This window comes from Dermacentor variabilis, chromosome 3 (assembly GCF_050947875.1).
Source record: "Dermacentor variabilis isolate Ectoservices chromosome 3, ASM5094787v1, whole genome shotgun sequence".
Classification (NCBI taxonomy): Eukaryota; Metazoa; Arthropoda; class Arachnida; order Ixodida; family Ixodidae; genus Dermacentor; species Dermacentor variabilis.
This window is the reverse complement of record NC_134570.1, coordinates 217621499-217647750: the sequence shown is the minus strand read 5'-3', so window position 1 is coordinate 217647750 and position 26252 is coordinate 217621499. Positions and strand designations below refer to the sequence as shown.

The window sequence follows — 26252 nt, the reverse complement described above, 5'->3', positions numbered from 1 at the left end:
TCCAATCATTTATTGTTGTAGGAAAGAAGGAATACTTAAAGCAATTTGTACTCGCGAAAATAGGGGTTATCTTGTCGGGGTGATAATTTCTGGTAGCTCTAGCTGGTAGCGGCTGGAGACAGGGTGAATGATCAAGTTGTAGTTCCCCTTTCCAAAGGCGGAAAAGCAAGGTTAGGCGTGCTACTTTTCTTCGGGATTCTAGGGTGGCAATATTATTTTCATTAATCAATTGAGAGGGGGAGTCATAACATCCACAACAATTATATATGTAGCGGACGGCAAACCTGTTTATGTTTTCCAGTTTTTAATATTTTTTTTTGATGAATGGGTCCCAGACGACGCAAGCATATTCTAATTGCGATTTTACGAGTGTGTTGAATGCTAATTGTTTCACAAATGGAGGAGAATGTTTCAGCTTGCGTCTCAGTAGGCCGAGTGTATAACAGTTCTGCAGAAACCCGCAAGGTCGAGAGAAGTAATTAATAAAAGGACAATGAGACATCCGCCCAAACGTAGCTAAGTGCTACAAAGGAATTTATTAATTTATCCCTTTATATATTTATTCAATAAGGTGCCAATGCAAAGGTTGTGAAATACACCGAGAAATGACCAAGAGTGGCGTACCACATTTACTCGATTCTAATGCGCCCTCGAATGTAACGCACACCCGTTTTTCATGGAAAAAAAAAAGAGGAAAAGGAAAACCGCCCTTGATTGTAATGCACGCCCGTTTGCCGTGACTTAAAGAAAGAAAAGTCCTTTACAGTACCGCGCACCTCATTATTTCATACAGAAATACAACTTTCTCTCATAGGGAAAAAACGAAGATTTACTCCCTATGTACTAAAGTTAAGATAAATAAAGAAAGTCACAGTTTCGTGCGAAAGGCAAAGCATCGATTACAATATAAAATTAGTAAACAGCTATATGAAAAGTAAGGATAGTAGTTTTATCGGCTGTATAAACATTTAAACATTCGCTTACAAATTGAATTAACAAGCATTGTGTCCCGCGAACGCAACCATGAACACTCACTCACTGACCGCGGAAACTCTGTATCAAGACACTGGAGTGAGGAAGTGTGGTAGCAGGAGCGAGGGAATTGATCTTTGTGCGGCCTCTCGCTTCAGCGCGAACTAAGCGAGGAGAACACAGTGCGGTGTGCCTAGATGCTTAGACTCCTGTCTCCTCTGCAGATTGCTTTCAAGACAGGGCCGCGCGGCCGCACCTTACGCAACAGCCACTGGTGTAGAACGCCTCTCCTGTTTATGCCAGTCCCGCACCTTAGTTTTGGGAACTCCGATCGCTCGTGATGCGGCCCGATTTCCCTCTGCTCTGCACACGTGATCACTTTCCTTTTAATTGCGGCATCGTGATGAACACTTGGCATGTCTTTGCAGTCGGTACTTCCATGCTGATAGAGCAAACAGAAAACGGGAATACGGACGGTGCACAAACCTAAACCAAAGGAAGTACTGCCTAAGCACACGTACTACAGCATATGGAGAAAGCTACGGCAGTTGGACTCGAAGCGCATACGAGGCGGCAATTTGGAATGCTGATGGCAATATGGTAATGCAGATTTAGGGTCGTACTCGATTCTAATGCGCAGGCAATTTTCGGACCTGATTTACCAGAAAAAGAAAGCGCGCATTAGATTCGAATATATACAGTATATACAGTTGAACTTTGCAATAACGAAATCGGCAGGGAATACGAAAAATTTTGCATTCGCGAGAATTTTGTTGTTGCGAAATGAGGCAGCACATATAGGTAATGTGTCGTAGAACAAAACTTTAATGTCAAAATTTCATTAGCCTGCTTTGGCAAACTTCTTCGAGGATATAGGACCACCTTGCCGACAGTGCAAAATTCACCGCACGCGTCCATCAGCAGTGGCAGCACTGCCGTGGAGCAGTGCTCTCGGTCAATTAACTTCAGAGATACGATCACTTATGCGAGATTTTGCATAATTCAGCACCAGACACACAGCAACAGCACTCCTCGCATGGAGCAGCAATTCTACAGCGCATGCTGTTACCCGTAGGCGCCGACGCGTCCAATGCCGAGCGCGAAAGTGATTGTAACTCGTATAGCCGAAGGAAGTCGATGGAGATTACAGCGCCTTAATGCAAATCTGTCTGGGGCCGAATCCGCATGCAATGCCTGTCAGGTGGCACCAAAACCAGCATTCTTGTAGTAGTGTGTATTCCTGGGCAATTGCCCAATCAAGACCTGATGCATGTCACTTCATACTGCAACCGCCATCTAAAGTGCCATAAACAATTCCACGTCGATGGGACGCGGATTTCCTTGTTTTTGCTGCATTTTTCTCGCCATGCACTGCACCAGGTGTGCAAAAATTATCGTCATGTGTCGGAACATGTGCCACTTCAAATGGGCGACCAACAAGCAAGATGGCGTGTTCCAGCACGATCGCTTCCGGCGTTTGGTTGTTTTTGTAAACAAAAATGGTGGCGCCCACACAAGTGTAATGTGGTAACATTTTATGCAACTTTATTGCAAAGCAGCGTTATCTATCAGATATTGCTGAGTTGTGGAAAAACTTATATAGGGCAAACGGGACAGTGTTTCAGTGACAGAGCTCGTCAGCACAGCAGTAATCTAAAGAATGGCTATGGGAGTCATAGCAGGACATTGTAGCAAGTGTCCCTGCCCTCCCATATTTGAAAAAACAAAATTCATAGGGAAAGGAAAAGGTAAGAGGGAAAGAGAAATAATAGAGGCTTATTACATTAGAAAAAGAAATAGCTTTTTTTGCATGAAAGATTATGATGTAGCTGATTTCGCAGATGTATTTGCGACTCGTGTTGCATGTCTATGCTGGAATAATGTTATAGAATGGCTGGAGAATTTCAAATAAACTTCTAGCTGGCAGTCAGCACTTGTCTGCGGCATTTGTTTCCTCGTGTCCTTGTCTTATTCGCGCTGTTCAACCTCAGTTCTAACTGCAAAGGAATAGCATTTGAGCACTTTTTGAAGCCTGCTAGCCTTGTGCGAGTGGGTAATATGAGGGTTACGTTCTGGAGAATTTTGTTGAGGTGGGATTGCAGTACAGCGAGATTTCATTGTTGGGAGGTACGAAATGCATTGAATCCTAGCGTGTTCGCCGGGGATACGAAAATACTTCGTTGTCGCGAGAATTTTGTACTCATGGGATTTCGTTACTGCAGGTCTTGTGTGGTCCTTCTTTTTCCGATTAAAAACAAAAACAAGAAAAAGTCACAGAAAAAAAAAAATTAATGTGACAACACGTCCCCACACCAGTAATAAAAGTGGTCTCAGACATAAACGTCGTCATCTAGTACATTGTGCATGTTACAAATGTGCAAGCCTGGGGTGCAGTCTTGTAACAGTTCAGAAAGCGAACCGTTACAAGATCGCGCTACCTCGCATACGATAAGGACCAAAGATGCGAGCCACATAACTGCTTACATGTCGAGCAAAAGGTGCAGCTGCTCATTCTGAGTGACCCTATTTGACAAAGTTTGGGTAAAGGTTGATGCAATCTATGGTGCGCAGAAGAGTCGCCGCGGTCATGATGTCATCTTTATTTTTTTTTTTGTAAAGAGAAGGTTTTCATGAATCCTAGGTTGCTTTAAATGCTGTTATCGGTCATTTCTCAATTGGTCGCCACAAGGTTTTCACTGACATATCATCGATTAGGCAAATTTATAAATTTGGCTAATTAAACGCATTCCTGCACAATAAGCAAGAAATATTCCCAGTGGCCACCATGAACCACACCCATCAAGGCCCAGTGAACGCCGTTCGCATAGTACCCTCTGGTAATTTTTAATTCTTAGTGACATTCAGTCAATCTAGCAGAATACTGCAGAATAAATGTGAAGTGACATATTGTTCATTGGATGATGGCCAGTATTTCACATCGCTTGCCGAGAAACTTTTGAGAACAATAAAGGGATAAAATGTTCCCTGGCTTTTCTGTCTTCTGTCTGCATCATCGACCAATATTTTGAATAAGCTCGATTATGCGGGCTTAATCGGGATTCAACCACATGCACCATGAAGCAAATGTAAAATGGTAACAAATGTTATGTGTCCCGAACAATGGTTAGTTAAAAGTTTTCTGTCTCGATCTGCGCAAGTCGAGTCGTTTCCACAAATGCAATTTCAGAGGTTCACGTTTTTGCCAAATGTTTAATTTGGCCGCTAAGGTTTACTAAATATGAAACTTTACATTCCTGGCTTACGTTCTGCAGTGACAAGAGCCTGATTTTGCGTAATGTGACTGGGCAGAAAGTTGTGTAGCCTGAATGCACATTTGAATGACGATTGCAGTTGCCACTGGATATTTGTGACCAAGAAGTTTCATGAAAGCAAGCAGGTTGTTTGTCGGCGTGCCGCAGCATCATCCCGGTAGCTGGATGTGGTGCAAGTGCAAAATAGATTTAGAGCGTCAGGCACATGGCGTTTGCCAACTAATCAATGCAGTTGTACCAAAAGAGCGCAAAAGCAAGTGTTAAAATGTTCAACGAGACTGCTGAGCTACACGCTGAGCAGGCTGCGTGACCTTATTCATTCAGTGCGGCTTTCCTTCTCGACCACATGGCCCATGAATTGAGCGGCAGTTCAAATAATCTTTAACAGGTCTGCATGTACACATATGCATGACACTTATATAAAACATATGTACTGCATTAATGTAGTAGTTCTGCAGAAACCTGCACGGTGGAGAGAAGTAATTAATAAAGGGAAAATCAGACATCCACCCGTTTGTAGCAATTGCCACAAAGAAACCCCCCCCCCCATATGAATTCCTCGAAAAATAAAGCCTCACAGTTGAAGAAAAATTCGTCCTGGTCCGGGACTCGAATGGTGGTAGTCCCGGGTTCGAGTCCTGGACCAGGACAAATTTTTCTTCAACTGTGAGGCTTTATTTTTTGAGGAATTGGCGCATGTCGAAGTGGCGCATCCTTGCACAAAGCAGATGAGTGCTGTCATCTTGGAACGCTGTGCCATCAATGCTGGAAATGCAGTCACTTAACGTGAGTGTGTAGAGCATCAAACAAAGGCAATAAGGGGAGGCAACAAGTGTATGCATTTTCCTGAAGTCCGCAAGATAGTTGTGAGGACTGCAAAGTTTTGCACCCGCTGATTGTGCATCAAGTGATGAACAGCACTCATATTAAGCTTATTCTTCGCCAAATAAGTTGGAACGGTGTGCCACACACAATGTTGCTAGACACGGTGTCACCTGTGAGTGCGATTCCGCGGGCAGTGCTCGAGCAACATCAAGGCAAGTGGCCACACCTGCGAGCAACAACAATGAAGCTGCCGTGTTTCAAGGGCCCACTTACCATCACTGGGAAATTGCAATTCAACGCAAACATGGGTGGTGCGACAATTCAGGCCAAACTGGTCATCGTTGATTGTCTGGGACTGATGCTTTGTGGCCGTGATGCTACCTGAAGCTTCAATATGGCAGGTTTGCCAGCACTCACTGTAATCGCTCTAGCGTGCGTACAAGCAGACACTACAAACAGAAGGTTGGAAACCTTGTTATCAAACTACAGTGACGTCCTCGCTCTGAGTTTGCTTCAAGGGCCACCGGTCCACCTGACCGTCAGAGAAGATGCCAGGCCCCGTTTTGTAAAGCTCGGATGGTGCCGTATGCACTTATGCAAATGGTATCAGAAGAGATAGATAGGCTAGTCAACTAAGGGGCATTATCACCAGAGACATCTTCTGAATGGGCCACACCCATTGTGCCCGTAGTCAAGAAGGATGGGCGGCTGCGGCTGTATGGCGACTTCCGTCGTACAGTGAATGCTGCGACTCTTATGGAGCAATATCTGCTGCCGTGGGTTGACGATATCTAGGTGAATCTCAACGCCGAAGTTTTCAGTACATTGGCTTTGTGGAACGCTTATAATCAGTTGCCCCTGGATGAAGACTCGAAGAAGCTAGCCATTCTGAATACTCACAAGGGCCTATACTTTTTCAACAGGCTGGCCTTCTGGGCGTTTTCCGTGCCGGCAATCTTCCAGCGACACATGGAAGCCGTGCTCAGTGCGATCCCTAGCTTGTAGGTATATCTGGACAACATTATTGTAGCTGAAAAGGCAAACGACTACAAGATCCTGGAGGAAGTGGGTACAATGTCTGTGGGAACACAGCCTGCGTGAGAAATGCAAGTTCCAGCAAGTTCCAGTGCTGCTCGATGCCCCACGACCCACCTTGATGAGTGAACTAAAAGCATTTTTGGGCCTTTTAAATTAGTATGGAAAGCTGTTGCCACATGTGTCAACTTTACTAGCTCTCTTATACGCATTGTTGGCAAAGGGCGAAAGTGGTTCTGGGACAAACAGCAGCAGACTGCTTTCGAAGCAGCCAAGAAGGCAGTGAAGAATGCAAATCTTTTGGTGCATTTTGACCCAAACAAGCCCCTTCATTCAGAGTGTGATGCGTCAGTGGTAGGTCTGAGAACAGTGTTGTCGCATCGAGTCGGTGGCATTGACTACCCTATAGGATTCAAGTCATGAACCCTAATGAAAGCCAAGAAGAACTATTCCTGGCTAGAGAAGGAGGCCCTTGCTCTTGTGTTCGGCATGACCAGGTTTAGAGACTACCTGTATGGGAACGACTTTGAGCTGACAAACGACAACAAATTGTTAACGGGACTGTTCAGCCCAGACAAGGCTATTCCACCAAAGGCCGCTGCCCGCATTCAACGTCAGGCCCTGCTGTTGGGAGACTATCGGTACAGCGTTTCCTAATGTAAGGTATCCGAAAACGTGAATGCCAATGCCTTCAGCCGACTTCCTATTCCCATGGGGCAACCTGATAAAGAACAGGAAGATACGCCTACGTGCCATACATACGTGCCAAAGAGTAGGCAGCTCTAACCATCTGTGACCCTATGCTACAGCAAGTGCGAAAATGGATCCTGCAGGGCTGGCCAACCTACCTGGCAGAGATAGAGGGGCAATTCCGGCCGTTTTTTCAGAAAAAGTGTGAGTTGACTGTAAGTCATGACCTTATTTACTAGGGGCATAGAATAGACGTGCCGTCAGCAGCTGCTAAAGGTCTTCTAAGGCTCTTTCATGAAACACACCCAGGAATAGCTGCGATAAAAAACCTTGTGCGAACCATTTTTTGGTATCCAGGGCTGGATGCCGACATCGAGAGGATGGTATGTGAATGCGAGACGTGCACAATCCAGTGCAATGGCTCTTGTGCAGACACCATCACCGTGGCCGGAAACAGGCCAGAAATGGTCTCGGATGCTCATTGGCTACGCAGGCCCCGTCGAGAGACCCATGCTTTCAGCGGCCGTGGATGCCGAGACCAAGTGGCTAGAGCCCATACCAATGTGGAGTATGTGTGAATCCACCGTGGAAGTGTTAAGGGCCATATTTGCCAGGTTTGTACTGCCCCATACACTGGTTTTCAGATAATGGGCCTCAATTTGTCTCAGCAGAACTTAAGAAGTCCGAAAAGTGAACGGGATCAACCATGCGACGCCAGTGCCTCCCCACCCGCAGTCGAATGGCCTGGTGGAATGCACGGTCAGCACGATCAAGGAAGGCCTTCAAAAAGCTGAAGGGACAGCCTCGTTAACGACCTCAGTGGTTTTTTATTCCACTACCAACAGACACCTATCAAGGCCGGGAAGTCTCCATCCGAACTGCAGCTGGTAACGCAGCTGCAGTTCTGACACAAAGCAGCCAGCTTGCACCAAAGCATCCACCACCACTAACCAAATCTCGCCCAAGCCAGCCAGCATGGCAAACCCCACTCCGGTGAGATCCCCTCCTCCCCTTGAGTCACAGCTGCTTCGCCGGTCCACCGGGCAACGACGGCCACCTCAAAGGCTCAACTGCTAAAAGGGGGAGATGTGCTGTGTCATACAAGCATGTCATCAACTGACAGCAGGAAGCATATCTCGTGCGACCACCTCGAGCGACAGCATACTGCCTATAGCCATGGCGCCACCGCAGTAGCATATAAAAACAATGCACGCAAAATAAAACGGTCTTTTTCCCACTTGTGTTATTGAGAGTTTACTCAAAGAACAACAGTTCCCATGTACTGTTGGAAGCCCAACCTCCAATTTCATGTAGCACTCATCAGAGACGACCACCTGGTCGTCATATTTCTTAGCTTTTCCCGTAAACTCTTGCATACAAGTGAAGCACTCTGGTGTCAGTAAGCATATGTTCAGTGTTGTCCTAGCACGTCATGCATGGATCTGCGCGAGTCGACCTGATGTCGTCAATATCGCCATTGCCGTTGGTATAAAAGGCAGTCATGCTTGGGGTCATCATTCTTCCTTCATCTTTTGATACTGCCAATATACCTTGTTCTGGCACAAGCCTAGATGCTATTCCACATAGTCCAGTGACATTTGGATAGTATACACGATGCAGGGAGTTTTTGCATTATAATATGCCTCTATGTCAAAGGCTAAAAACATACATAAGCTGATACTGTCCCATTGCAGTGACAGTAAAGAATGATGTAGTGTCGAAACTGTGAGTTACTAATTTAACTCTTTATTGGGCGGACTTGTGCTCAGCAAAACAAGCAACACTCGAGCGCAACAATAGCAGTGAGCAAAGCCGACGATCACCGAAAATGTAATCTGTGGGTCAAGCACATTGGCTTTCATACATGACTCATCGAAGGTTCCAACATAATTGCTGATATGCACATGCTTTCCAGAAAATATGACACAATTCGCATCGCGCGTATACTCAGTTTACACAAGGTTTGGTCACAATGGACACAACAGACAGATAGAATCAACAATATCCTTCAAGTAAGTTCCAAATCATGCAGGTGCATCTTGTGCTGAGTGATAACCTTAAGTTGTTTGCTGGTGAAATCCAGTCCCCAAGAAAAGAATAAATAAGTACATGTGTCAATGCGCCCCTCTTAAGGGGGGACACTGTTATTGAAATAATGTTATCCTCTTTTTCATCAATATTAATGAAACTTTCCAGTATTATTAAGATTATTGTGCTGATTTCAAATATGTCTTTAGTTTTGTTGTAGGTCAATTAGTTTCTATGTTGATTAACATTTCCCTTCTACTGTTTATGGCCACAATGTAATATAAATGGCACAATAAAAAGTTATTTGTAAGGCATGTCTAGATAGCATAAAGACTAAGGAATGAAAGATAGCAAGCACATTTGTTTATCTGACCCTTAATAGATATTTTACAGCCCACAGAATATGGCAACCATGTGGCAAAAGTTGTAGCAAAATAACTAATTTCCAAAGTGAAAAAAGAAAATGTGCTTGCTATACTGCATAGAGTATTAATGCATAGAGCATTAGGCTCTGTTCTGCAAAAAAATTTTTAGTTCTATCTATTCTTGGTGTTGAGATATCGAGGCCTGAATATTACATGGAGCCCAAAATTTGCGTTTTGAGAAAAGTACAAAAAATAAACAGCATTAAATATGAGGGGACATGGCATCCAGAACAACCATTTTTGATACTTGCTCTAGACACAGGAAACTTTCAGGACATATCCAATCTTGTGGGCTGCTTATAAATATGAAATTAAGATTTTTTCTCAGGTCAATAACAAAAAGTAGATACAATTCTTCTTGGGTTAAAAACTTGGGATGTGATTTGCAAAGAAATATACTGCAACAACATAGCTAAATAGGAGCAGGTATGTTACTGGATGTCCAAACAGTGCAAGTTGACATTTGGATGTTTGTATCTGTACTGTAGCCAAAGTTATGAAATTCTGAAGTTGCAGCTTTAAGAATGTGAATATTCGTTGGTGATTTCTACAGCATTTCAAAACATTTAAGTGTCCTAAGACACTATGTCCCAAATTTGTGCACTCTCAGACTCGCCTGCATTCAGGGAAAAAAGAATGACAAGAATTGAATGAGTAGAAAGTACATAGTGCTGATTGCAAAATTTGGGACTTTAGAAATGCTATACATACTTGAGAACCAAAAGGAACTGGTAAAACATAAATTTGAAGCTTCAAAACTGGGAAATAATAATTACAATATAATTAAAAACGCAAAATTCTTCCACTGATGTAGACATTACGCGTACACATAAGCTCGTAGCAGAATCTGGAATGCATCAACACCAACCCGCGTACACGCGAGAGGCACGGGAAGAGGCATCGGCACGTCATCTGCTGTCACCTACATGTGGGGACAGAGGGAAATGGTTAGCTTCGCTGCTGCGTTATTGCCGGTGCGGTATGAGATTGCGTGGCGCAGTGACTTATCTCAGGCGCGATCTTGTCGGCTCGTCTGAGCCTTGGGATAATCGCCTCCCCTTTCTTGCCGTAGGAAGTAGAGACGGCTTGCGCTTTGCTTTTCGTGGACAAGTGTTCGTTTTCAAACTTTTTTTTTTTTTTACAGAAGGTCGATTTGCTGCTTACATTTGTAATATGATGAACAAAGAAACGGCATATCTGCAGCTTTCGAAGCGATTCACTGCCAGACTTGGAAGTGCAGACTTGGAAGATGAGCTTATCTAAGCCTAGTTGCCATAGCAACAACCAATCAGAAGGCACCTCTCAGCGTGCTAGCGCACTGAGCCAATAGGAGGGCAGCGTGCATCGCAAGCTTCGTCCCACCGGCCCCTTATTGTTTTACATTTGCACTTTTTTTATGCGGCTATCGTCCACAAGGATACAGGGAACTGAAAGGCGAGTGGCTGAACGAAGTTAAATTCGCTCGCATCAGCACAAACTAAGCCGCAAAAACATAGCGTAACACGGGCTCTGTACTCGTCGCAGATGGCTTACTTACAAAAGCACATCAGTTTGGCCTAGTTGGTGTTTACTGCATATCATATTGACCGCAAACAAAGATGAGGACAGCGGAAGAGAACACATAAACAACACGGGCGGTAGCTTTCAAATGGTTTATTCACGGCAGCCCGTGGGCACATATAGACAAACAGAACATGCGCAGAACGCAGCAAACAAGAACACTCATCAGCCTAGTGGGGCAACCAATTATAAAAAAAAATCTATTTCCGATTGAAACAACCTAATGGAAGTGTCACTAACACAGTCTTGGCCTTTCTTTTTTATGTGATAAGCCTCCATCAGTTCGCGTGCAGTCTGGTCCTAGCTTCTCCCCAGAATCTTCATCTCCTCAAAAAGAGGTGCACAGCGACAGGCATTGCAGTGCGCAGGTGAGTGTGCCAATTCATCTTTTGTTAACTTTTGTTCATGTTCCCTGGCTCGATCATTCAGGCACCGTCCTGTCTGCCCTATGTAGGACTTGCCACACGCCAGGGGGATTTCGTACACAACTCCTACATTGCATTTTGCATACGGCTTGATGTGGTTCTTGCCACAGCCTTGCCTTCCTTTAGGATCACGGGAGGTGTGGGGGCAGACCCGCGCCAACTTAAAAGGGGCTGAAAAGACAAGGGGGACTCCAAACCTGCCTGCCACCTTCCTTAGGTTGTGAGTGACCCTGTGAATATATGGTACCACTTCAGGTCTTACGGCCATAGTAGTCGTCCTCACCCTTGCTTTGCTCTCAGATCCTTTTACCTTCTGCAGGAGGGTTTCCACCACTGGCCTTACCATCGAGTCAGGGCACCCTGCCGTCTTAAGATGGGAAATCTGATTGTCAAAGGCAAGCTGCACCTTGTGCACATACGACTTGCGAAGAGCCGATTCTAAGGAGAGCATCACTACTCCTCGTTTAACAATCTTTGACTGAAAGGAGTCATATGGCACCAAATCCTTCTGTGCCCGAGAGAAGTACTGCCAGCATGCGTGGCCTTTAGCAAAAGAACAACTCGGTAAAGGGCTTTCTTTTACTCACGAACTTCCACTCGACAATTCCCTGCATTTTTTAGACCTACGCATTTCCTTTCCTGCGAGGATTAGCCAAGAAGGATGGTGGCTCGAGCAAGGCGAGAGGAGGGAGGCGAGTGAGCTTGCAGTAATGCAATCAAGTGCATGCGAGGGAGGGGGCAGGTTTGCATGTGCCTCCTTTGACAGCACAGTCACACCTGCACATAGCTTTTCATGGATCTTTATGGCCAATACAAAATTATAGGTGCAAATGAAAAATATTCGGGACCCATTCTGCGGCTGTCTTCCTCTGAACATACCCAGCTGGCTCATCCACTGCAGTGGCATCGCACCGCTTTCCCACTAGTCTGGTGCATCATCCATGTAAACGGGGAGCATTTCAGGCAGCACATGTGGTTATGCCAGAAATGGGTTTCCCTGACTCATCTTGAAAAACTTGCTATACACCTACTCGCGTGATGCTTCCTGCCTCAACGTACCTACGTAGTAGAAACAGGGATGCACAAGCCCTGAAAACTTTAAATTCCGCAGTTTGAAATTTGAAGAGAGCGTGAGGAAAATACAAGAGGACGCCGAGCAAAGCGTAACGCAAGTGCAAGTGGACGCCAAGCAACGTGTGACGCCGCTACATGTTTCGACCGGCGTTTCGCGCCTCAGCATTTCCATCGAACTGCAAGCTGAAGGCGTTCCTGTGAACTCCTTAGTAGATACAGGGTCGTCAGTATCCATAATAACGGAGGACATTTACGTGAAGCATTTTCAAAGTATGAAGGTGTTGATACCACCTGCTGTTGCTTTATTGCATTACTCTAACAGGAAGATCACAGTGAAGAGCTGTTTTCCTGCTACCGTTGCTTACAAGCAACGCACTGTCCCTGTTCTCCTGTATGTTGTACAGCAGGGAACCGCAGTACTTGGAATGGACGCCATCAGCAGCCTGGACTTGCATATACATGGGGCTGAGTTGAAATGCCTGCAAATGAAAAGTGTTGCTTCCGACCTTCTACCTCTGGAATTTCGCGAGAAATTCAGCCACTTGTTCTCAGATGAGACAGGACTAGTAAAAGGCTTTGCTCATCACATCAACTGCAAGGTGAATGTGACCCTGGTGGCCTCTAAGCTACGTCGACTTCCTCTGGCCCTTCGGGAACAAGTTTCTGCTGAAGTACAGCGGCTTGAGCAAGCAGGCATAATCGAGAAAGTAGATGCTTCTGAATGGATTTCTCTGGTGGTAGTGGTCCGAAAGAAAAACAGCAGCATTCGGCTTTGTGTGGACCTTCGTGAAGCCAACAAAGCTGTCATCATTGACGGATTTCCTCTTCCACATAGTGACGACCTACTACATCAGCTAGCAGGGGCCACACACTTTTCAAAAATCGACTTGGCATCAGCCTACCATCAACTGGAATTAACGGCTGAAAGCCGCGATCTGACGACATTCATTATGCATGACGGTCTTTTTCGGTTCCGTCGAGTGTGTTTCGGCCTCGCCTCTGCACCAGCCGCTTTTCAGAAGATGATGACTTCAATCCTGCGAGGCTGCAAGGGTGTACTTTGCTACATAGATGATATCATCGTCTACGGTAAATCTGCAGCTGAGCACTCTGCGAACCTTCATGATGTTCTTCAGTGCATCTCAGCTGCTGGCCTGCGGCTTAACGAAAAGTGCTTGTTCAATATGCAAGAACTGACATTCTTGGGACATGTCATCAGCCACAACGGCTTGTGACCCCTGAAATCGAAGGTTGAAGCTATTGTTCATGCTCCAGCGCCCACGAATACCACAGAGCTAAGTTCGTTCCTTGGACTTGTCAGCTATTATGCCAAGCTCGTTCCTCACTTTGCTGACATCGTAGAGCCTCTTCGCCAGTTACTTCGTCAAGGAGCTTCTTTTTCCTGGGACGACAAGGCTGCTCAGAACTTCCGTGCGGTGAAGCAACTACTCGCAACAAGCAAGGCCATGCACATGTTTTACCCCTCGCTACTTCCAGTAGTGACTACAGATGCTTCCAACCACGGTCTGGGAGCAGTGATACAACAGAGGTACGGAAATGAACTTCGCACCGTTGCCTTCGCGTCTCGAACGCTGTCGCAAGCGGAGCGCAAGTACTCGGTAGGAGAAAAGGAGGCACTCGCATGCGTATGGGCGTGTGAACACTGGCACGTTTTTCTTTGGGGAAGGAAGTTCGAGCTACGAACTGATCACCAAGCTCTGGTTACTCTCCTTTCATCCCGGGCCACAGGCCGCCGGTCTACCCGAATTGCAAGATGGTCGGCACGTCTATTGTACTACAATATTGATGTACTATATCACCGTGGAGGTGATAACAAGGTGGCGGATGCTCTATTACGATTGCCTCTGTCAAATGTGCAAGAACAAGAGGAAGAAGTTGTGTCACTTGTTTCCACCTGCCTCACAAAGGTACAACTGTGCAATCCCACTTGCTGCTACAGCAGGTGATGACTTACGTCACAACTAGGTGGCCGGCAAAATGCAGTCTTCAGCCTGAGTTGCGGCCCTTTTTCTACGTGCAGGATGAGTTGGCACTTATGGACAGCCTTCTATTGCGGGATGAGCGCCTGGTCATACCAGCTGCATTGACATCAACGCTCGTGGAGTCGGCGCATGAAGGTCACCAAGGAATTGTGCGCACAAAGCAGAGGCTTCGCGAGCAGTATTGGTGGCTAGGACTCGACAAACAAGTAGAGCAGACAATCTCGTCTTGCAGTATCTGTCAATGAGCAGCAGATAAGTCAGTGAAGCCCGCAGTAGCACCACTGGAACCCATTCCGCTACCTGAGCGTGCTTGGCAGAAACTAGCGCTGGACATTGTCGGTCCTTTTACAAGAGCTAAGGAGAGCTGCAAGTTTGCAATAACGTTGATTGACCTTTATTCCATGTGGCTGTACTCCACCAGCTGTACTCTTGCATGGACGCGCTCCACGCACGATGTTGGACATAGTGGGCATATCCCCAGGCCCAGGTTTCTTTTACAAGCTGGCACAAGAAATTGCCCAATTACGAAAGAGGGTGAGAGATAAACAAATGAGCAGTAAGAAGTATACAGATAGAAAGAGAGGGGCGAAAGTGCCAACATTCCGTACGGGTGACTTCGTGAGGGTGAAAGATCCTCATGTTTCAAGGAAAGGTGATTTGTCCTACAGCGAACCCCTGAAGATAGTGAGTAAAAAGGGTAATAGTGCTTTCACCCTGGAAGACAACAAAACATGGAATGCTGAGAGGCTGTCTAAGGTGCCGTACACGGGTCGTCAAGGAGAATCACTGTTGACAACATCTGCTATGCCAGTTTTCCTGTTGTTCCCGAGCCTCAAACTATGCCAGCTGAGCACCCTGGCCTTCTCGACACCACTGAACGAACAGCTCAAGCAGAGAACGAGCCAAGAGGAGAGAAGCATCAACTAGATTCCCCATCGACATCCAGAAGTGCTACAGCACAGTCGGAACGCAGAACTAGAATTCGCCGACCTCCAGCATGGCTGAGTGACTTTGTGACCTCTTAGACTGTCTTTGTGAAGTGTTGAAGTTTGTTCCTTCTTTCTTTCTTTCTTTTAAGGGAAGGTGTATGTTGTGTTGTTGCGCAGTTGGTTTCGTTTCTAGCTTCGGTTTTGTTGTTACGTCATACATGACGTCATCATGGCAATAAAAAGGCTGGTGCTGTCAAGGGACAGGGGCAGAGAAGTGAGGGATGTGATCGCAGACGATTGGAGTCGTGGTTGTTCTTCTGGGACGGAGGGCCCTCGAGTGTGGCTCGGTGCGTCTGGCCACATGACCCAGCTACCCTACACCTGGCGATACTACAACACTCAGAGTCATTTTACTTTACTACAACAAAAAGAATGAGTTCAGAATTCAATATCAGTGCGCTTTTTATTACTAGAATGAGAGACATCATCGGAATGACCATAAAAAATAATAATAATAAAATAGGCTTAATATATGCTCAATTTTCTCATTTGAAATAAAATATTGCAATATGTTTCTACAGTACTAGCTTTACCAGTCCTCGGTGGATATTCTATAAAATTTTCATAAAAATCTGCAATGATTATTTTTTTGTTTCTAAAATGTTCCAATTTTCACTATTCTTGCAATTTTGGCATCATTTCGGATTTTATAGCCAAATAAATATGTGCTGTAGTTGTATACTTCTTTCTTTAGTTTGTGAGAAACCTTTTCAAGATTTGTCATAACTATTATTTAGCTTCATCACCTTAGCTAAAATGGCCCCCAAGAAAACCTAACTTCAAGGCTTATCAGAGGCAGTTGCTCAAAAACCAAAGTTTGTCAATTTTTCAAAAACATACTGTGGGTGCCACAAACCTAACTTCCCATGGGCAAATAGTAGTAATGGTGTAGATTACTGAAAAAATTATGGCAGGGTACAGTGCTTAATTTTAGAGTGACAGGCTTTTGAATTTGCAAAATTTGCAAGTATAGTTAAAGAGCTCCTTTCCGTCTTTAGTGAAATAAGAATTTTTTTGACTATATCTGTGACAAGTTTGGCAAAACAAAGATTGATTCCTTTCTACAGAGACATTTTCCCACCTCATATATAAATTTTGAGGAATATTAAAAATAGTCTGTACACACCCTCCAGAGCAAAAGTCACTAAACATTTAACTGCTGGGGAGGGCGCAGATTCATGGTGAATATGTAGGATTTTCTTTGCGATTCTGCTATGCTAGAAGTTGTTCTATGCATATCATATGTGAAACACCATGCGATAAGGGGTTGAATGATATCTTTTCATACCTTGCCTCTCATATTACAGTGAAAGCTTGTTAATCCAAACCTCATTATCTCAAATTTTTGTGCAATTCGAACTACCTGGCAGAGTCTAGCCACGCTCTATAGAACTACATGTCTAAAGGTGTTTATTTGGCAGAGCTCGGAGCAGCGCAACGTCGATGGACAGGGCAGTCACAGCTTCCAAGCACGAGAGCCGTTGCTGAGCAGGAGCGCTCGACCCACTAGCGTTTAGAGCCAGTAGCGCTGAACCCCACTAGCGTCTCTCTTCGCTACAATCACCCCCCGGGAGCGAGAAGGGAGCTGTCCGGCGACCTAACAGCTCATTACGATGAGCGGGTCGTAGTAACGCTTTAAACGGTCGACATGGACAATGTCTCGTCCACGGCGGCGCATGTCTGAAGATGGCTCAACTGGTTCTATGACATAGTTCACAGAAGATGCGCATTCGAGAACACGATAAGGGCCTTCATACTTAGGGAGCAGTTTTGATGAGAGGCCAGGGGCAGTTAAAGGAACTGAGAGCCACACGAGCGCTCCCGGATCGAAGGTGACCGTGGCAGTGACGTCACCGTGAGTGCTCCTCTGGCGCTCTTGATCAGCGGAAGTAAAGGTCCGTGCGAGGTCGCGGCACTCTTCTGCATGTCTGACCGTGGCAGAAATAGGCACGCAATCAGATGCATCCGGCCGGTACGGAAGAATGGTGTCGATGGTGTGCGAAAGGTGTCGACCATACAGCAAGAAATAGGGTGAAAATCCAGTGGTGCTCTGCGTAGCGGTATTATACGCGTAGGTGACGAATGGCGGAACGGCGTCCCAGTTCGTGTGGTCGAAGGCAACGTACAGTGCTCACGGAATGAAACGCGTCAATTTAGGGCTAAGTAATGCGCATACTTTCGCTTCAAGCGGCTGCAGTTCGTGTCACATCGACGTAATTCTGGCGCGTACACTTACATCGGAGCCCTCGTCACCTTTGGTGACCAAATTCCTAACGACATGACATTGTGCTCTCGCGTACTTTGCACATATGTAGGGTTGTACTAAATGCTCCGTGTCCTGTTTCAATCCGTGAGCACTGTACATTGAAAGCATGTCGCCGAGTGTATGGTTGAAGAGTTCTTTGAGGCCATTCGTTTGAGGGTGGTACGCCGTAGTCGTACGATGAACAACGTGGAATTCTTTGAGAATCGTTTCAACTACTTCGGACAGGAAGACGCGTCCGCGATCGCTGAGCAGTTCTTGAGGTGGACCATGCCGCAGGATGAATCGGCGAAGCAGGAATGATGCAACATCGCACGCTGTAGCTGCTGGGAGAGCGGCGGTTTCAGCGTATCGTGTAAGGTGATCTACTGCCACAATGGCCCAGCCGTTACCAGCTGACGTCAGGGGAAGTGGCCCATACAAATCGATGTCAACGCGCCCGAACGGCCGGGTAGGGCAGGGTAGAGGCTGCAGACCAGCTGGCGAGTGGTGGGGTGAAGATTTTCGGCGCTGGCAGGCGGGGCATGAGCGAACAAACTTTTGAATGTAGTTGTACATTCCTCACCAGTACTAGCGTCGTCGGAGGCGCTGGTAGGTTTTGAAAAGCCCCGAGTGAGCACACTGTGGATCAGAGTGGAACGATGCGCAGATTTCAGAATGCAGGCTTCGAGGTACAACTAATAACCACTGGGGGCCGTCAGAGGTGTAATTGCGTCGGTGAAGCAGATCGTCGCGAATGGCGAAATGGCGAGCTTGACGGCGCAATGCACGAGTGGTTGGCTGTGATGACGGATCAGCAAGGCAGTCTATGATGGAGGCAATCCAGGGGTCCTTGCGCTGCTCAGAAGCGATGGTCCCAATGTAGACGGAAGAAACGTCAAGCTGGGATATTGCGCAGCAGGCATTGTCGTCTGGCAAGGGAGAACGTGAGAGGGCGTCAGCATCAGCATGCTGACGTCCGTTGCGGTAGAGTACGCGGATATCGTAATCCTGTAAGCGAAGCGCCCAGCGGGCGAGACGGCCTGAGGGATCCTTCAATGACGACAGCCAGCATAGTGCATGGTGGTCCGTGACGACATCAAATTGTAGACCATACAAATAGGGCCGGAACTTGGCAAGCGCCCAGATGATCGCCAGGCATTCTTTTTCCGTGATGGTCGAATTGGTCTCGGCTTTAGTAAGCATACGGCTTGCATATGCCACAACATATTCAGGAAACCCTTCTTTGCGCTGCGCTAGGACAGCGCCGAGGCCAACACCGCTGGCATCTGTGTGTACCTCAATAGGTGCCGTTGAGTCGTAGTGGCGCAAAATGGGAGGAGACGTCAGCAAACGACAGAGCTTAGTGAACGCCTCGTCGCACTCAGACGACCACGAATGGAGAGGTTCGTTGCTGCCAAGGAGCTTCGTCAGGGGCAATATGACGGCGGCGAAATTGTGAATGAAGCGCCTGAGGTAGGAACACAAATCTACAAAACTGTGCAGTTCTTTGACGGACGTCGGTTTAGGAAATTCAGCTATGGCACAAAGTTTGTCTGGATCGGGGAGGATTTCATCCTTCGAGACGACGTAACCTCGTATTGTGAGCTGCCGCGCTGCAAATCGGCACTTCTTTAGGTTCAGTTGGAGGCCAGCGTTTGCTAAGCACGTCAAAACACGCCGTAGGCGTTGAAGGTGCGTGGTGAAGTCAGAGGCAAAAACAACAACGTCGTCGAGATAACATAAGCACGTGTGCCACTTAAAACCGCGGAGAACTGTGTCCATCATGCGTTCAAAGGTTGCTGGCGCATCACAAAGTCCAAACGGCATGACATTAAATTCGTATAAGCCGTCGGGTTTGACAAAGGCTGTCTTCAGCCTATCGACGTCAGCCATGGGTACTTGCCAATAGCCGGAGCGTAAATCTAGAGATGAAAAAAATTCTGCTCCTTGTAGGCTATCGATGGCGTCATCGATTCGCGGCAGCGGGTACACATCTTTGCGAGTGATCTTGTTCAGGCGCCGATAGTCTACACAGAACCATACCGAGCCATCTTTTTTCGTAAGAAGGATGACAGGGGATGCCCATGGACTGTTTGAGGGTCGGATCACTTCGCGGCGAAGCATATCCTCCACTTGCTCATTAATCACACGACGTTCTGTGGCAGAGATGCGATATGGTCGCTGCCGCAATGGCGGTTGGGAGCCAGTGTCAATATGGTGCGTGACAGCAGACGCCCGGCCCAGGGAAGGTTGCCCGACATCAAAAGAAGAACGAAATTCTTCTAAGATGCGCAGAAGCTGTGAACGCTGAGGTGGGGTGAGGCCATCGGCAATAGATGAATCGAACACACCTGTGGGCAAAGGGTCCAACGTAGAGAGAGAACCGAGCGTGTTGTAACTGGTGCAGGACGTGTCTTCGGGAACATCCGTAATTTGTACGGCGTCGATCACTTCCACGTGGCCAAGACATTCGCCTTGAAGCAGCATCACAGGGTATGAGAAGGGGTTACAGACAAAAATAGCTGTGGAGCCCTGTTTGACGTTCACAGTGGCAAAAGGCAGCAGCAGACCTTTTCGAGTATAAAAGTGGCCCGATGGAGAAAGTAGTGTCATGGCGTCAGAGAGGCTGCTGCAATGCATTGATACAATCACTGACGAGTTGGGAGGAATGTTTGTGTTGTGCCTGACGAGTAGTTTGTTCGCAAAAGAAGCATTATCGGCAAGCGTCACTCTGAGATCGGCGACAGTTCTAGTTCGGCCCGTGCGCAATGAATGACGGCATTGTGGCGGGCGAGAAAGTCCCACCCCAGGATAACTTCGTGGGACCACGAGGAAATCACAATAAATTCGACGGCGTGTACAACGTCCTCGATGAGAACACGAGCGGTGCACGCTCCAATCGGGTGAATACGCTGTGCGCCTGCTGTTCGGAAGGCGAGTCCAGCAATGGGCGTCGTAACCTTTCGAAGGAAGCGACAAAGCTTTGCGTCCATAACTGATACAGCGGCTCCGGTATCCACGAGGGCATACGTGCGCACACCGTCAACTAACACGCCTATCACATTGGTCGGGCTAGGTTGAGGACTTCCGCGTTTCGACGGGGTCGCAGCCCTTGCCTCATGGACTGCGACGATTAGTTTTCCTCATCCCGAGCTTTGGGACAAGGCCGCATTGGTGATGGGGAGCGTCAGTGTGGAGAAGTTGAGTGGCGGATGTTGGCAGAACGGCAGAATGGTGGTGACACAGCCCGAGGTTTGTCGTCGTAATAAGGGCGCGGAGAACCCGCCATAGAACTTGGCCCATATGGTGTAGCGCTAGGCGACTGCACGCGACTACAGTGGCGTGCGACGTGGCCTGCATAGCCGCACGCAAAACATATCGGTCGACTGTCTGCTGTACGCCACCGAGTCATTGCGGCAGGTCCCATTTATGTGGAAGGACGCGTTGGACGTGGCGGCTGGTGAAGTGATTGCATAGCAGGCTGTTGTCGGGGCATAGCGAGGACTTCGGCGTACATGAGAGGTCCTTGTTGAGGGAGTTGTTGAGGCTGGGTGACGACTTCCGCGTAGCTGAGTGGCACAGCTGTCGGGATCTGTTGGGGCCTGGCCATGACTTCGGCGTAGCTGTGAGGCGCAGCCGCAGGAACACGCTGGTGGTGCTCAGGCAAAACCTCGTGCAGTTCTTGCGCTATGAGGCGCAAGAACTGGAGGCGCAAGTGGAGGCGCAAAACTTGGCGTAGGTGCGTGTACCGACTGTGGCTGTGCAAAATTTATCAACGAGAATTGCCGGGAAACTTCCTCGCGGACGAACGCCTTCATTTCTGCGAGCAACGCTGCCTGGTTGGACATGGCAGCCAAACCAGCGAGGTGTTCGTCACACGGTAGAGATCGACGGGTCAGTGACCACTGCCTGCGGAGTTCTTCATAGCTCTCACACAGTGTGACAATTTCAGCCACAGAGCGTGGACTTTTGGCCAGCAACACGTTAAAGGCATCGTCTTCTATGCCCTTCAGGATGTTTAGGATTCGATCAGACTCCGCCATGGTCGAATCGACTTTCCTGCATAGGTCCAGGACATCTTCGATATAGCTGGTGAATGTTTCGCCTGGCTGTTGAGCTCGTTCTCGCAAACCTTGCTCGGCACGCAGCTTGCAAACAGCAGGGCGACCAAATACATCGGTGAGGGAAGTCTTAAATTCCGACCGTGTCTGGAACTCTGCTTGATGGTTGTTATACCATAGGCTGGCCACTCCAGCGAGGTAGAACAGAACATGACTCAGTTTGGCCGCTTCGTCCCACTTCTTATGGTCGCCTACCCTGTCATACGCCGTGAGCCATTCGTCCACGTCAGTTTCATCCGGTCCAGTATAGATAGGAGGGTCGCGATGACGAGGCACCCCGGACACGCAGTGGGTGCAGGAGGAGGCGTTTGCTGGGAGGCGTCTTGAGGCATGGTAGATCGTAGGGTACGGGACCGGAGTTCCAGGATGATCGTCTGAGGTTACCCAGCACCTCCACCAATTCTAAAGGTGTTTATTTGGCAGAGCTCGAAGCAGCGCAATGTCGACGGACAGGGCAGTCACAGCTTCCAAGCACGAGAGCCATTGCTGAGCAGGAGCGCTCGACCCACTAGCGTTTAGAGCGAGTAGCGCTGAACCCACTAGTGTCTCTCTTCGCTACACATGTATTAAAAAGCTCATTAATTTAGATGCAAATTGGGTCCACTACGGATAATTTTAACTGCATGCCACTGTGCTTGGCTTGTGCTTTTGGTCACTTTTTGAGCAAAGCGACACGTGGCACAACAGGCTTATCACCATCATCATTGATCCATGTCCCAGTGACAGCTCCCTCAGATCTCAAAGGCTATGCTCTTTCGGACTGCCAGAAAAGATTAAAGGCGCCAAAAACATGTCATGGCCTCCGTGTTCTTAAGCTTATTTTTTGCAAAGGGTTAGTTTCATCGACATTGACAATGGAGCATGCCACTAATGTTGGGCAACTTGGCAGTCGTTGAGCAAGTAGTGAGACAAAGCACGCCATTTTTTGATCACCTTTGTCGCGTGAGTGCCCCCTGTGGACGACGTTTCTGACGCAGCGACCAGACCTACACTGTGGTCGTGTCACCAGGTATCTGTCGTGTGGCAAATACCAGATGTGAGGAGAATGACAGCATTCTGGTTCAGGTACAGACCTCCAATCTGTAAAAACTGGCACACTCACGTGCAAGGCGCGGATGGTATCTCAGGTGGCATGCTCACATGCTGTCGTTAACAGATCTGAGGTGGGTGTGCATGTGAATTACTTGGCTATGTGGACTTCACAGACTACATAAGCGTCGACAGCTCGATGACCATGCAGCGCTTTGATGACCATGTTTTACAACAAATTCGAGCTCAGCTTTCAAGCTCAGGATCACAGATTGCTTTTGTAAATAAAAGGCGATGGTTCCAGAGGTGCTCTCGCTCCTTTCATCTTCAAACATAGCCTTCTGTATATCATTTCCGTTATTTAAAACTTCGTTCAATTTGAGATCTGTGAGAGTCCCCATAAAATTCGAATTAATGAGCTTTTACTGTACAGCTACTGTACCTACGTGATAGAGTGCAATGCCATGTGTGTGCCTCTATCACGATTCTGCACTGCTCCTCACCTGTACTAACCTAGAGAAATAACTGTGCAAAACCTGCAGTATCTAATATTAACCACAGTACTATCTTCAGATACATAAGAGCACTTACACAAGAAATGCTGGCAATGTTTTTAACAAGGCCTTCACACAACAATTGCAGTAGTTGTAGAAGTCTTTTTTCAGAAATGCCAGGGTTTTCCCCATGGAAATTGGTAAGAAGCTGACAGACATGTAGCTGCGGTTGGAAAAACTTAGCTTCTCTTTTTCCGGCTGCTTTCTTTGGGCCTTGATAAGTCAGCTTCCCCAACGAATTAAGCTGCCTGGTAGTTGATATTGCAGCATTTCTAAGTACAAGAAAATTGAAGCAAGGTTTCGAATGTGATGCAAGCAGCTCTTTCAGAGTGACAATTAGGATCATCTATGCAAATGTGATACTTTTAATGGTCTCCTTCTGCGTAAGAGGAGTGAAATGGCAGTTGATCGAGCTCAGCTGGTCCAAATTAGCAAAAATGGATGCCGAGCACAGGAGGCTTAATCAAAAGGCCCCCATGGGGGAAAGACAGCTACTGTGGATGCATTTGTGTGCGCCTACCTCTCAAAGGAGGCCAAGGGCTCCACAAGCTGCTCCCAGCCAGGCCCCTCGCATCCTCCAGGCAGTAGCCGCACCCCACAGTGGCTGTGTAGGACCTGCACCCGACCATGCTTTATCACTCACAGGTCATACCAATGTTCAATGTAGTAGAATTTCACACACTGTTTGATTCGAGACTGTAAAGCACTGTTTGCCAGACACATTTTCGAGGTGTTCTCCAAGAACGATGCCAATCCAAAGCCAGTACTTCCTGTGCTTACTATACCACCTCAGGCAGGGAGTGCACATTTGGCTGCACACACATACACACAGTCTTGCTACAGGTCACATACATGTAGCACAGTTGACTTCTATACATCCGACCCTCACAGGACTACCAAAGACTGGTCGAACTATGCGGCACGTCAAATTAAACAAGAGGCAAAAAAAAAATATAAAACACACGAACCGAATGTCTGCACGTTCTTGTTTTACTTTGCACCACAGCAAAAGAGATGTACTTCCGTTTTGTCTGTTTGTTCCCACGTCGTGCAGTAGCACGCGCAGACAATGAAAGTATGTCCTTTTCCATCGTGATCCAGTGCGCAATCATGCTCTATGAACCGCTTGTGTCTGCCTCATTATTTACGTAGCACGGACTTATACCGCTAGTCAGGTGTTCTCGTGCATAGCGCACAAAATCATGTGCTGCGTGAAACTAGACAAACGCAACAGCTCATGTTTGACACCATCAATGAAAGTGCACTGCATAGCAAGAAAGCGAGAAAAAAAAAATGAAGGTGGGGCCCGTGACATATGCACCACATGATTTTACAGAGTATGGGTGCATGCAGGGGAGTAATTTCACTTGTGGAGGCTAGACGGGGCAAGCAGAGAGTGTCCTTGTTGGCAGTGACACTCGCCTCCTGAAATCATGGGGTCATGGAACTGAAATATTTATATCTCAGCTAGTAATAAACCAATTCGAAAAATTCTTGCGCTAGAACACTCTGCAAGAGTTGAGGTAGGGCATGTCAAATGGGGTAGCTGGCCCATACTGTCATCTGGCTCATCCACGCTAAGGACGTTGTTGAAGGGAGGAAACTGTTCTCATCGAGAATGAAGAGACTGGGTTTATTTCCAATATCTACATGAAGAAGAAAGAACATAATGTCTCAATAGTCTAGCATGATTGAATTGAAGCACACCCTGAGGAGGAAAAAACGTCTGCTTAAACCCCCTTTGTCCTTCCTTGATTCCTAGGCCAGGGAAACTGCCGTCCAACCTTCATCCAATAGAGCGTCCAAAATCATCGAAGGACCTGTGTTGAGGGCGAGGGTTCCCACTCCTGTGTTCACTGAACAAACAGAAAGTAGGGGAGCCTCGTAGACAGGGGTTGTCACGCTTGACTCAAGCTGGCACATTTTGGTTCCTGGGATGACCCAGCAGTTAGCTGGGGCGTCTGTCAAATGACCGTGGCAAAATTAGAACACCCTTTTCCAAGATTTTCTTTCTTGCTCCCATTGGTCTGTGAAGGCAACAGTGAATCAACAAACAATATTCGAAGCATCAAACGTGTCTTGCCCTAATGGTGCTGCATGCCTGTCTGAAGGGGATGCATTGTTGGCTTCATGAAGCAATTTATAGCAGCGGGGCAGGAGAGGCTAGAAGGTCACTACCCCCGCTGGCCGATTGTAACAGCTCCTCCATGGCCCAGCAAATCTCAAGTGGCCAGTGCTGATAACTGCCAGGCAGGAAGAGAATGGCTAGTGGCATGGGGGATGATTTGGCTTGCAGCAACCAGCTGTGAAATGCTGAAATACACTTCAAAACACCTTACAATGACAGGCCACAGCAAAGCGAACCCTACAACACGGCTCTGTATAAAGATGAAGTATCCTGGATCTCGCATTAGACCCGCCAGGCTTCAAAGAAAACATGAGTGCCGAAAAAACTAATACTGCATTTCGCTATGTAAATTTTTGAAGGGATTTCGTGCCGACAAAACTTGCAATCATTGATGGATTCCTGCTATGAGAAAGGGGATCATTTTGACTTAACAAAAAGAAAAGAAATTGTCGGGATTCCTAAATGAAGAACAAGTTTCAAATTAGCCAGCTCAAACTATCGACACTGCTAGGCAACTTTCCCTTCTTATAACTAATGGGGAAGTTGTACAGTAAAACCTCATTAAACTGTACCCGCTTAAACAGTAGTTCCATTTTAAAAGTAGCAAAGTCAAATCCCTGACTCAGCGGCCATTGAACATAATGTGTTTAGTGTCCGCATAAACCGTACCAGCTTATTGCGTACGTATCGGTTAGCACGCAGTGTTTCCATTTTTTGTCGCGCAAACTTGGCGGTGCGTCATCTTCCATTGGGCAACCCGGCAGAACAACAAGCCTCGGGGATCGGAACAGCGGCCTCCATGTGCCCTGTGCGTTTGCGCGTGAAGCCACATCAACATCAACATCATTTTGGCACCGTGTCAGAGAGCGTGCGAGTG

General features: G+C 47.2%; 1 protein-coding gene and 1 long non-coding RNA gene across 4 annotated transcripts in view; one reads left to right on the top strand and one right to left on the bottom strand.

Moving 5' to 3' along the window:
- The window catches only part of LOC142576640 (general transcription factor 3C polypeptide 3-like), a 255854-nt gene that overhangs the window by 114152 nt on the left and 115450 nt on the right, over positions 1–26252 (bottom strand). For all 3 annotated transcript variants that reach the window (XM_075686857.1, XM_075686856.1, XM_075686854.1), the window contains exon 10: positions 23768–23862. In XM_075686857.1, coding sequence (XP_075542972.1) covers positions 23768–23862 — 95 coding nt within the window. The remainder of the gene's footprint in view (positions 1–23767; positions 23863–26252) is intronic.
- LOC142576641 (uncharacterized) overlaps positions 1–26252 on the top strand; it is a 149529-nt gene that overhangs the window by 73212 nt on the left and 50065 nt on the right. The window lies entirely within an intron of this gene.